This window comes from Otolemur garnettii, unplaced genomic scaffold (assembly GCF_000181295.1).
Source record: "Otolemur garnettii isolate 467f Iridium unplaced genomic scaffold, OtoGar3 scaffold00031, whole genome shotgun sequence".
In the NCBI taxonomy this organism is placed as follows: domain Eukaryota; kingdom Metazoa; phylum Chordata; class Mammalia; order Primates; family Galagidae; genus Otolemur; species Otolemur garnettii.
In genome coordinates, this window is record NW_003852426.1 from 9,455,131 (window position 1) to 9,468,074 (window position 12,944).

At 41.8% G+C, this 12,944-nt stretch overlaps 1 protein-coding gene and 1 non-coding gene across 2 annotated transcripts in view; both read right to left on the reverse strand.

The window, feature by feature from the left end:
* The window catches only part of GLO1 (glyoxalase I), a 32,346-nt gene extending 24,351 nt beyond the window's left edge, over nt 1–7,995 (reverse strand). Inside the window, exon 1 of the mRNA XM_023512815.1 lies at nt 7,736–7,995. Coding sequence (XP_023368583.1) covers nt 7,736–7,919 — 184 coding nt within the window. The 5' untranslated portion in view covers nt 7,920–7,995. The remainder of the gene's footprint in view (nt 1–7,735) is intronic.
* A 2,556-nt stretch (nt 7,996–10,551) lies between these two features.
* On the reverse strand, nt 10,552–10,682 carry LOC111725090. Its single transcript, XR_002773238.1, has one exon. It is a non-coding gene; the product is annotated as a small nucleolar RNA SNORA11 (small nucleolar RNA).
* Nucleotides 10,683–12,944: the final 2,262 nt, after the last annotated feature.

Sequence of the window (12,944 nt, forward strand, 5' to 3'; positions counted from 1 at the left end):
CGGGTCCGGGCTGGGGATTCGAACCCGCCACCTTAGGTGTACGTGGCTGGCGCCTTAGCCGGTTGAGCCATAGGCGCCGAGCCAGTATGTACTTTTTAAAAATATATTGCTGAATTCTATTTGCTAAAATTTTGTCAAGGATTTTTACACTGGTTTGAGATACTGATCTATAGTTTTCTTTTTTTTGTATTGTCTTCATCTGGTTTTAGTATTAGAGTAATACTAGCTTTATAAAAGGATTTAAGAAGTGTTCACTTCAATTTTTTGGAAGGGACTATGGATAATTGATACTAATCCTTCTTTAACATTTGGTAGAATTCTCCCATGAAATCACCTGAGTCTGAAGATATCAGTTGTTCCATTGATCATCTCTTCAATTTCATTGACTTCTGCCCTTTACTATTTCCTTCTTTTTGCTTCCTTTGCGATTATTTTGCTTTTTTTCCTAGGTTCTTAGGAGGTAACTTAATGATTTGAGACATTTTCTACTTTAAAATGTTCACATTGAGTGCTATAAATTTCCCTCTTTGCATTGTTTTAACTGAGATTCCTTTTCATTTTATTTAGTTTAATGTCTTTTAAAAATTTCCTAAGACTGGCTCAGTGCCTGTAGCATAGTGGTTACTCACATACACTGAGGCTGGCAGGTTTGAACCCAGGCCTGGCCAGCTAAGCAACAATGACAACTGCAACAGAAAAAAAAATGGCCGGGCGTTGTGGTGGACACCTGGAGTCCCAGCTACTTGGGAGGCTGAGGCAAGAGGATTGCTTAAGCCCAAGAGTTTGAGGTTGGTGAGCTGTGATGCTATGGCACTCTACTGAAGGCAACAAAGTGAGATTCTGTCTCAGTATATATATAAAAAAAAATTTCCTGAGACTTCCTCTTTGATCCATAGATTATTTAGAGCAGCGGTTCTCAACCTGTGGGTGGTGACCCACAGGAACTGTATTCAAGGGCCGCAGCATTAGGAAGGTTGAGAACCACCAATTTAGAGGCATGTTCCTTGGTTTCCCAGTATTTGTATATTTTCCTGTTATGTTTTTACTAATGATTTCCCATTTAATTCCATTGTGATGAAAAACATATTGTGATTGAAGAATTGTATGACTCAATTCTTTTAAATTTGCTGAAGTTGGTTTTAGGACCCAGGGCATGGCCTACTTTGGTATACGTTCTGGGAACACTTGAAAACAGGGGTATTCTGCTGTTTGGGGGCAGAACGTTCTGCAGGCAGTGATTAGATCTTGTTTGGTGATTTTGAGTTATTCTATATCCTTGCTAAATTTGTCTAGATCTATCAATTGTTGAAAGAGGAATTTTTAAGTGTCCAACTGTATTTTTAAATTTTTCCTTTCAGTTATATCAGCTTTTGCTTCATGTGTTTTATAGCTCTGTTGCTTGGTTACACGCATTTATGATTGTTATGTCTTCTTGGTCAATCACAACGTTTATTATTATATAATGTACTTCTCCATCTCTGGTAATTTTTTTTGCTCTTAAGTCTACTTTATCTGATATTAAGAAAGCCATTCTTCTTTTGACTAATGTCTGCATGATAAATCTTTTCCTTCTTACTTTGAATATACCTCTCAAAGTATATATCTTTGATATATGTCTAAAGTTATATCTAAAGTGACTTTCATGTAAACAGCTGGGGCATAGTTTTCAATCTATTCTGTCAATCTCTGTTTTAATGTATTTATATGTAATGTAATTATTGGAATGTGAGGGCTTAGGCTGGCCATTTTATTCATTTTTGCTTTGTTTCCTGTACTTCCTTTTTTTTTTTCTTTTTTCTTTCTATGGTTCACTGAAACATTCTTAAAATTCAATTTTATCAATAGTGCAATTTTATCTATCACATTTATTTCTTTGCATAGCTTTTTGAGTGGTGGCTCTAGATATTACATGTATGTAACTTATCACAGTCACTTGGTAGCATCATTTTATCAGCTTGAACGAAGAGTGAAAACCTTACCTCTCTCTAAATCTTTTTTTTTCTTCTTTTGGAGACAGTCTCACTTTGCTGCTCTCGGTAGAGTGCCGTGGTGGTGTCATAGCTCACAGCAACCTCAAACTCTTGGGCTCAAGCAATTCTTTTGCCTCACTTTCCCAAGTAACTACAGGCATGCACCACTAGATTTCTACCTTTTTTTTTTTTTTTGGCAGAGATGGGGTCTCACTCTTGTTCAGGTCCCTTTCAAACTCCTGAGCTCAGGCAATCTACCCACCTAGGCCTCCCAGAGAGCTAGGATTACAGGCATGAGCTACTGTGCCTGGCCTCTTTAAATCTTTTTATCCTCCCCCATTTATAACTGTCTTAAAATATTTCCACTGCTAGGTTGAGGTAGAATTTCAGGTTTCTCATGTGTTTCCACCAATACAGCAATAGGGGAAAGCCTAGCAGCATGAAAGCCCTGCCTTCCTACTCAGCATTCCCTGATGTCATCCTGGCAAGAGAAGGTTGGGCACCTTATTATAGCCTGCAGGTGAAAGTCTAGGTTCCCCACTCAGCTTTTCCTGGCAGGGGTAGGGCCGAGGCCAATTTTTTCTGTGGTGGTTGGTTGGAGTTGAGAAGTTATTGCCTGAAAGTTTTCTGTCTTGCCAGGAAACTCTACACCTCCCCCCCACCCCCCAATTCCTAGTCCTGTGGCTAGAGACAGCAAACTTACAGTAGGCTTTTTTTGGTCTGCATCCACTGGCATTTCCAGGTTGCTAGGTTCTTCAGCTTCAACTTTGAGTTACATGAGGCCAAAACAAATCAAATACCCCTCCCTCTCATCACCACTCTGCCTTCTTCCACATGATATTTGTTTCATATATCATGTCCAGAGTTTTCAGTTGTACTTAGTAGGAGCGATAAAGAAAAGTCTTCCTACTCCATCTTGTCAGGAGCAGAAATCTCCAAAAATACTTTATACAATTGCCCCTCACAACAGGTTATGAATGTGTTTGGTTATTATATGTCTATTTCCAGGATAAATCAAAACATACAGGAGTCTACATAACTCAGGTGGAGGGAGAAGATTCACATCAGGTATGAGAATCACCCTAGTATAGAAAGCCCTATGTCAGGAGCCTGTATCTCTAGAAGTAACTCCATAAGCACACCTTCCAGAATCTCCACAAGGGATAGTGGTTAGAGTCACTGGCTTCCTATCAGGTATTTATAATTCTTCCTTTCCAAATGCAATGTGCCAATTGAGTTATTTTTACCCTAAGCAAAACTGCCTAATTACAAAACACCACTTTTCATTGTTTCCTGGGGAACAGAACCAGAGAATTAACCAAAGTCAAATTCTCATAGAAGGGGTAAGGGTTTGTTAACTATCCCTCCCACAAGACAAAAACGAATGGTTTTCTTTATTTCCTAACTTTTAAAAATGATCCTTTCTGCTGGGTGAGGTGGCTGACCCCTGTAATCTTAGCACTCTGGGACGCCGAGGGGGGAAGATCACTTGAGCTCAGGAGTTTGAGACCAGGCTGAGCAAGAGCAAGACCCCCTCTCTACTAATACTAGAACAATTAGCTTGGTATTGTGGTGCATGCCTGTAGTCCCAGCTACTTGGGAGGCTGAGGCAAGGTTGTTGTGAGCTGTGATAACACCATGGCACTCTACCTAGGGCAACAAAAAAAACCCAAACAAAACAAAAAAATCTTTTCAACTACTTCAGTCTATCCTGAGGGGAACAAGATTATTTTACTGTGTAAATTAAGATGCATGTGACAATTGGAGTACATGGTTGATGTACAATATGAGGGGATACACTTTTTTTTCTTTCCTGCTAGTGTTGCTTCCCTCACTCAATCTATGTCAGACTGTGACAAATTGGGAAAAAGTCCCCAAAGTAAGCAGACAGATATGGCTGCCGTATACTTTTCTAACGTCATATTTTATTACTGCTACCCAATCTGATCATTTCAAACACTTTTTTTTTTTTTTTTTTTTGAGACAAAGTCTTAGTTTGTCACCCTCGGTAGAGTGCCGTGGCATCACAGCTCAGAGCAACCTCAAACTCCTAGACTCAAGTGATTGTCTTGCCTCAGCCTCCCGAGTAGCTGGGACTACAGGCAACTGCTGCAATGCCCGGCTCTTGCTCTAGCTCAGGCTGGTCTCAAACTCGTGAACTCCCACCTTGGCCTCCCAGAGTGCTGGGATTACAGGCATGAGCCACTGCATCTCACCCATTTTAAACATTTTCTATTTTATACCCTTAGCACTTAAGATAAAAATGTACCTCCAATAAACATATACATAGTATTTCAATTATATACATGTACAATACTGGTATAACATATACATTACAAAATACACTTACCAAATAGAAATCTTTACAGGGTGAGAAAAACAAATGAGGATAATGGAATTCTCATATTTTCTCTGAGTAGCCCAATCACTGTTTTATGCAACCTCCTTTCTAATCCCATTGCCAATAACTTCACTCTCATTATATTATCAGATTCAGTTCACTGATGTCACTGTGCCTTTTAGTATGATTCTTTCTAGAGAACAGCCTAGGATAGTCAGTCACCCATCTGACCATTGTCTGTCTTCCTTCCTTTTTCATTCCCTACTTCCTCTACTCCTGCATCTAACTCTTTCAGGTCCTTCCTTCCTATTTCCTAAAACGCAGTTCAAGTGTTACCAACATTGAAAGTTTTCCATGACTCCCATATCTTACTGCTCAGAGGGGATGGGGCCCTGTACCAAAAAACAAAACAAATACACAAAAACCTACCTTTCTGTACACATAAATAGAATAATGAGAAAGCAGATATTGGTACTGTAGAAATAACGGCAACACTAAGGACATAAGGACATTTTCTACTGTACCAAAGAGCACTAACAAAGACAGTAAAAGGAATGATCTTCAAAGAGCACTAACAAAGACAGTAAAAGGAATGATCTTCAGATTACTACTTAGAATAGCGGTTCTCAACTTGTGGGTCACGACCCACAGGAATTATATTAAAGGGCTACAGCATTAGGAAGGTTGAGAACCACTGACTATTGCCAAAGCTGTGGTAAAGCTGTACATTCTTTGGTCTTCCTTTATAAGGAAGATGCAAATAATCAATAAACCAGTTATACTTTTTGCCACCGTTGTTCTCTCCTTTCCAAATGAGATCCTCATTGTTTATCTCACCCTCTAGAAGAGCTTTTTAAGTGGTCTCATCACCTCCAGAATTGGAGCCCTCCAATCTACCTTACAGAATGTTTCAAAATCCTGAATCATTTCTCACTACCTATATAAAAATCTAACTTCCTTAGATGTGACATTCAAGGCTCTCTCCAAGATCTAGCCCCAACCTACTATGTTAGCCTTCTCCACTGCTGTTTTGATAATCTAAACTTCAACTAAAAATATTTAACTAAACCTATTGGAGTGGAAGCTGTGGTCTTCTAGATCTAGATTTGTTTTGTAAAATTTGGATTTAATCAAAAGGTCACACTCTGGGACCTAGAAGGCCACAAGTAGACTTATGGCTCCAGGTTTCCTCCCCCCACCCAGCTCCAGGACACGGCCTACATTGCATCTTTCTGCCATTTTGCTAAAATGTTTCCTCAACCCCTTCGATCCTTCCATGTACTCTGTCTGCTGGAATCCCACCCATCTTTCACGGCATGGGCCCAGTACCACCTTCTGTTTGATGCATGCCCTGATGCCCATAGCCAAAATGCAACCTTGACTTGTGCCACTCCTTGGCGTTTAGAGAACATAACACAGTTCATTTCACTTCATCCAGATAGCAGCTCTCTAAGATATCTTTATGCTCCTTTTACAAACTCAACCAAGCAGTCAATGACAGAAGTAGCGATTCTTCTTGGTTGGTCTTGAGGCTCCAAATACCCTATGTATACACTACACTGTTGATGCTATCTTTGAAAACCTCTACATCCTCTGTGCTCCCAGGGTGCTTTATAATTTCAAGAGCATATTAATCCCAAGGCCATCATAGATTAGAGCTGGTATGTTTGGTGAGTGGCGAGGATGTCATTTTGTTTATACAATTATCCTTCGAAGTACCTACCATGTTCTTTATATATAATGTAAATGTGCCAAGTGATCAAACTGAATTTAATTAATTGTTTTTCCCCCTCCCTTCCTGGAAAACTCCAAAATTATGCTGAAGTCAGTATCTCAGAAGCAGAATAGGGTAGAGGTTGGGAGTATGGGTTCTTCCCTGAACAAGTCATTCAACACCTTTGTGTTTGAATGTCCTTATTTGTAAAATAGAGATAATAATTATGCCTTCCTCATAAGGTTATTGTGAGAATTAAAACACCAAGCCAGGGCCTGGCACACTCAATGTTTACTAGTTATTTATTACTATGTAATCCATTTTATGTCTCCACATGGTATTTTTACTGCTAAAATTACTAATCTCAAAAAATGATGACTCCAGATCATCAAGAGAAATTTAGATAACATGGAATGTAAATTAAGATGTATGGATATAGGAAGAGTAATTGCTGGGACCACACCTACGGTGCATTTTACAAGGGTACATGTTAAATTTACTAAGGGTAGAATATAAATATCTTAACACAATAACAGTGAAGGCTATGTTAACCAATTTGATGAAAGTATGTCAAATTGTATATAAAAGTAGCACAATGTACCCCATAATTGCATAAATGTACACAGCTATGATTTAATAAAAAAATAAAAAGATGCATGGATACATATTTAATATACTTTATAAAGATCCCCCTAGAATGTTTGTTAGAAATAGCCCATTACATAAAATCCCCAGTTATTTGAAAAATTAATGTACATTGGAAGATTAAACTTACATGAAATAACTAGGTATTAACATTAAGGCTATACAAATGAGATGAGTGTAAGTGGGAATTGTTTTCCTTTGCTCTTAATTTTGCAGTGACTAATATTTTTCCTAACCTAAGTACCAGGTGCTAGTCAAAGGTTTTGACAAGGCAAAGAGAAAGCAAGGATCAAAGTCTTTAATCACCAATCTGCCTCTCCCAGTCCTGCAAAAAGCACTGTTCAATCTTCAAGGAATTTACAAATAATGCAGTCAAGTGTATGACTACAAAAGCATTTACTGACACCGATGACTTTACCGATGGTATAACCTCCCCCAGCGATTGCTATGCCTGTGTCTACAGGGACCACACCTGAGTGAGTTACACTGACTTAGTACAGACATGTTTGGTAAATGAAAAGTCTTCATATGCAACAAGGCATTCCTCTTACTGGGTCACTACTGTAAAACGAGAGGGTCAGAGAAAAAATTTCTAATTCTTTTCAGGTCTAATCTCCATGATTCTGTAATCTTCTCTCCTGGGGCCCACCACACACAGGGAGAGAAGAGATGTGGTCTTGAGCAACAGCCAAGCAAAAGCGAAATTCTGGTGCAGTTAAACTTCGTGCAAACTACTTTGGAGGAGTTAATCCCGGAGTTAGGGTGGTAACGGAAAGTGATTTAGGCTGTGCGGGGCAGGCGTGCGCAGGGAACTTTGAACTATGACTGGGAATTCTGAAACTGCTTTTCTCATGGGTCTTGGAAATTGACCTGTGGAACACGCACACTCAGACAAGGAACCCAATCCTGGGATGGCTTGGCTTTCAGCTAGCGTCTCCACATAAACGTGTTAATTTAAATAGTCAGTCTTTGAAACTACCATTCTTTCCAGCCCCCATAGATCACCCCATGGGACACCGCTGGCCCTCTTCCCAGCCCATTCCCGTCCGCCCAAGGCCGGTGAACCTGCAGAGCGGCCGGATGGGGCTGAGTCCCGGGGTCCCTCCCGGGACCACAGCCGCCCCGCGAGAGGCCCTGACACGGGAGAATAAGGTCCTGCGCCCACCTTGGTGCTGGGGTCCGCGTCGGAGCAGCAACTGAGAGCGGCCTCGTCTGTGAGGCCGCCGGAGGCGGGCTGTGGTTCTGCCATTGCAGGACTGCTGTATCACCGACCCGGGGCTTCAGGAACAGACTAGACAGCCACACTCCGCCCGGCTCCCAGTGCCTTGACTGGAGACAGCGCGACGGCGCCGTGGGGCGGGCGGCCGCTGACTTCCAGCCAATCGCTGCGCGGAGAGCAAGTTGATTCTCCGCTGATTGGGTCCCAGTGAGTTAGCGCCTCTGGCGGCAGGACTCGATCTCGGACTACAACTCCCAAGGCGCCTTGCGCACACGGAGGGACGCTCTTTAACTCCCGCGCGCTCCTCCTCTTCGCCGCGTTGGAAAGCTGCATTTCTCGGTTGCTTAATGACCTAATTATGTTTCTGTTTAGCTATTAAAGTTCTGTAACCGCCCGTACATCAGGTTGCAAATTTGTAGAAAATTGGAATCTGATGGAAAGTGAGAATTGGAAATTATTCTTTAAAATCGTAGAGATCCATATATGTTTTCTCAGTTTAAACAACACAGGATAATTGAAACTGATTTAGTCAAAAACCTAGGTTGAAGTTTTGATTCCACTGTATATTAGCTCTAGAGGCTTGTAATAATTACTGACCCTCTCTGAGCTTTCTAACAGGCTTTGGTGAGAATTAGATGAGATTTAGGTCATAGCTTGACTACTTATGATCCAAATTACTTGCAGTAGTTTCACATTAATTTTGCTAAGACATATAGTTTAATGGTATTCACCTAGAGTCTTAGTTGTCACTGTGTCTTCATTACCTTGCTCATGGCAGATGCTTAATACAGAGGGTCCCCAAAAATGTTACACATTTTAAGAATGGAAAAAACTGTATTAAAATTGTAACACTCAGTATAATCCAATAATGTTTGCTATCTTGTATATTGTATCTTGTATCTCTTGTAATCACAGAAGTGAAACGTAATGCGAGTATTACAATTTTAATACAGGTTTTTCCTTTTTTTTTTTGAGACAGAGTCTCACTATGTTGCTCCCAGTAGAGTGCTGTCCTGTCATTGCTCACAGCAACCTCAAACTTGGGCTCAAGCAATCCTCTTGCCTCAGCCTCCAGAATAGCTGGAACTACAGGTGCCCACCACAACACACGGTTCTTTTTAGAGACCGGTGTCTCATTTGCTTAGGCTGGTCTTGAACTTCTGAGCTCAAGGGATCCACCTGCCTCTACCTCCCAAAGTGCTAGGATTACAGGCATGAGCCACTACGCTGGGTAGGTTTTTCCTTTCTTATATTTTTGGCACCTACTATATTTTTTCTGGTAAAAAAAAATAGATGGGAGCTACTGGTATAACAATAATTTAGAAAAGGACATTATGTTAATGGATGAGAAATGAGATTTGACAGAGAGTTTTAAATTGAATAAGAGGTCTAGGTGAATTTTCAAGAAGATGATAGATGGATGCCAGGATTGGAGTTGCAAGGTGCCAGGCAAAATAGGAATTTATTGGCTCACCAAACCAAAATGAGACAGAGCAGGGATGTATATGACGCTAGCCACCTGGCCACTAACAAGATGTCTCTTGTCTCTCATCTCAGTTCTTAACTTCATTTTCTCAGACACACCAGTTCTGTGAGTCTAGAAATTTGGCAGCTCTCAGCTTCTTACTGGGAGAGGGAGTGAACTCTTCTCAAATCCAATTTGATAAAATCTGGAAGGAGCTATAATTGCCTGGATGTGTGCTTACTACTATGGTGGAGGGATGGTGTTTGGCAGACTGGATTAGAACTGCCTGTTGGAATTGAGGGAGAAACAGTTCCCCCTCAAAAGAGGGAAGATGTTCTTGTAAGAAGAGAGATTTGCTGGGCAAATTGAACCATAGATATCCACTGCAAAAAGGTGGGTACGATAAGAATTTCAACAGAAATTTTGTGCATACCTGGAACAAACTGATTGATGGTATTTCATTAAAGCTCTGTGTACTAGTATTATAAAACTTCAACATGGAGCTAGATCATAAAGCTGTTAGACTCAGGAATTGCTGTAATATACAAGCCCTCCATACACTGTGCATTATCACTGAATTATTGAAAAAGTGCCAGTGTCTGCTTCTGGTGAGGGCTTCAGGGAGCTTCCACTCATGGCAGAAGGTGAAGAGGAGCATACATCACATGGCATGACAGGAAGCAAGAAAGTGCAAGCCGGAAACTAATACAATGAGAATTGACTTGGAGGGCACCAAGCTATTCCTGAGTTATTTGTCCCCATGACCTAAACACCTCCCACTAGGCCCCACCTTCAACATTGGGACAAATTTCAACATGAAATTTGGAGGGGATAAATACTCCAAATATATCATTCTGCTTCTGGCCCTTCAAATCTCATGTCTTACAAAATAGGATTACTCCTTTCCAACAGTTCCCAAAAGTCTTACTCTTAATTCCTTCCAGCATCAACTTAAATATTCAAAGTCCGAAGTCTTATCTGAGACCTAAGGCAAGTTTCTGCCACCCAAGGGCCTGTACGATCAAAAACGAGTTATTTACTTCTAAGACACAGTGGCAGAATAGACATGGGGTAAACATTCCCATTCCAAAAGGGAGAAATTGGCCAAAGGAAAGGGGCAACAGGCCCCACACAAGTCTGAAACCCAGCATGGAAGCCATTAAATCTTTTTTTTTTTTTAATTTTTTTTCCTTCTTCACATGTAGGGCATCTGTTTACAGGAGGCCACAGGTTTTGGGCCACCTTTGTTTCAATGACCCTAGATTCCTGTCGGGTGTGTTGTAAACAGAGGAACCATTCTTCAGGTCCCCTGAAAGCCATTAAACCTTAAAGCTCCAAATGACCTCCCTTGACTCTATGTATGGCATCTTGGCTGCACTGGTATGAGTGCTGGGCCCCTGAAACCTTGGGCAGCCCCATTCCTAATGGCTTTGCTGGGCACAGCCCATGTGGCTGCTATCATAGTTGGAATGAATGCCTGCAGTGTCTCCAGGCTCAGGGTGTACATTATGGTAGGTGGCCTCACCATTCTGGTGTATGGAGAGTGACAGACAGTCCCCTTCCCACAGCTCTGCTAGGTAGTGCCCATGTGGAGACCGTGTAGGGATTCCAACCGCACATTTACCTTTGACATTCTAGTAGAGTTCTCTGTTGGGGCAGAGCTGCCTAGGCTCCCAGCTTCCCAGTACATCCTTTGGAATCTAGGTGGAAGCTGTGAAGCCTCCGCCCTTTCTCATGCATTCTGTAACTTGTTGAGTTAACATGCATAAACGCTGCCAAGGCTTATAGCTTGTGCCATTTGAAGCAGCTGCCCGAGATGCACCTGGGGCCCTTGTGCCAGACCTGGAGCCGGAGTAGCTAGGATTTGGGGAGCAGCATTCTGAGGTGACTCAGGGCTTTGGCTCCCTTGATAATCACCCCTGGAAACCATCTCTCCTCCTGTGCCTCTCAGACTGGGATAGGAGGGATGGCTTGGAAGATTTCTGACCTGCCTTTGGGGACTCTTCCTCCATTGACTTGATTATTAGCACCTGGTTCCCTTTTAATCTGGCTATTCTTTGTTACTCTATGCAGCCTACTTGAATTCCTTGCCTGAAAACTCTGTTCTCTACTCTACCACATGGACAGGCTATGAATTTTCCAAGGTTTTAGGCTTTACTTCCCTTTTAATTTTTTTTTTTTTTTGAGACGGAGCCTCAAGCTATCCCCCTGGGTAGAGTGCCATGGCATCACGCTCACAGCAACCTCCAACTCCTGGGCTCAAGCGAGTCTCCTGCCTCAGCCTCCCAAGTAGCTGGGACTATAGGCGCCCGCCACAACGCCTGGCCATTTTTTGGTTGCAGCCATCATTGTTGCTTGGCGGGCCCGGGCTGGGGATTCAAACCCGCCATCTTAGGTGTATGTGGCCGACGCCTTAGCCGCTTGAGCCACAGGTGCCAAGCCACTTCCCTTTTAATTTTAAGTTCCAACTTTAAGTCATTCCTTTGCTCCCATCTAGGCCGCTAGAAGCAGTTGCACTTCTGGAACACTTTGCTGCTTAGGAATTTCTTTTACCAGGTCATCACTCTTAAGTTCAGCTATTCACAAAGTCATAGGGCATGGGCACAATATAGCTAAGTTCTTTGCTGAGGTGGAACAAGGGTGACCTTTGTTCCAGTTTCCAATAGTTCCTCATTTCCATCTGATTCCTGGTCAGCCTATACTTTACTATCCAGATTTCTATCAGCATTTTGGTGACAACCACTTACCCAGTTTCTAAGGAGTTTCAAACTTTCCCTTGTCTTCCTGATTTCTTCTGCACCTTCACACTCTTCCAACCCCTGCCCATTACCTAATCCCAAAGCCTCTTCCACATTTTCAGGTACGTTTACAGCAAGAACTGTCTTAGTCCATTTTGCTTTGCTGTAAAGGAATACCCGAGGCTGGGTAGTATATAAAGAAAAAATGTTTATTTGGCTTATGGTTCTTCAGGCTGTACAAGAAGTATGGCACCAGAACTGCTTCTGGTGAGGGTCTCAGAAAGCTCATAATCATGGTGGAAGATGAAAGGGGATCAGGTATGTCATATGGTTAGAGAGGGGCAGGAGGTACCATGCTCTTTTAAACAATTACCAGGTTTGAGGGCACCCAGACATTTATGAGGGATCTGCCCTCATGACCCAAACATCTCCCATTGGGACTCACCTCTAACAATGGGGATCAAATCGGAACATGAGACTTGGAGAGGACAAACAACCAAACTATGCCATAGGGCACAGGAATCGAAATACATAAACTATGTGCGTATTCAGGAGATAAAGGAAGACAAAGGTTTTTAAATGAAAAATAAGAAGTTTTATACAATTATGTCTGAGATCCTTGGCTACAAAGATCAATAACGACTACCAGTCTAAATTTGGACAAGCAGTTACTGGTCAATTGTTCTTGCAAAAGTGTCTTTTTTTTTTTTTTTAAATTGTGAGAGCATAGTGCAAGTCGTGGTTCTTGGAGGGTCTTTTATAGCAGTTTTCTTATCAGGCATACAAGCATGAGTACCCTCTCTTCGTGGCCTTCCCCAGCTCTGTCAGGGTTTTCCTTGATTGTTTTTTTTT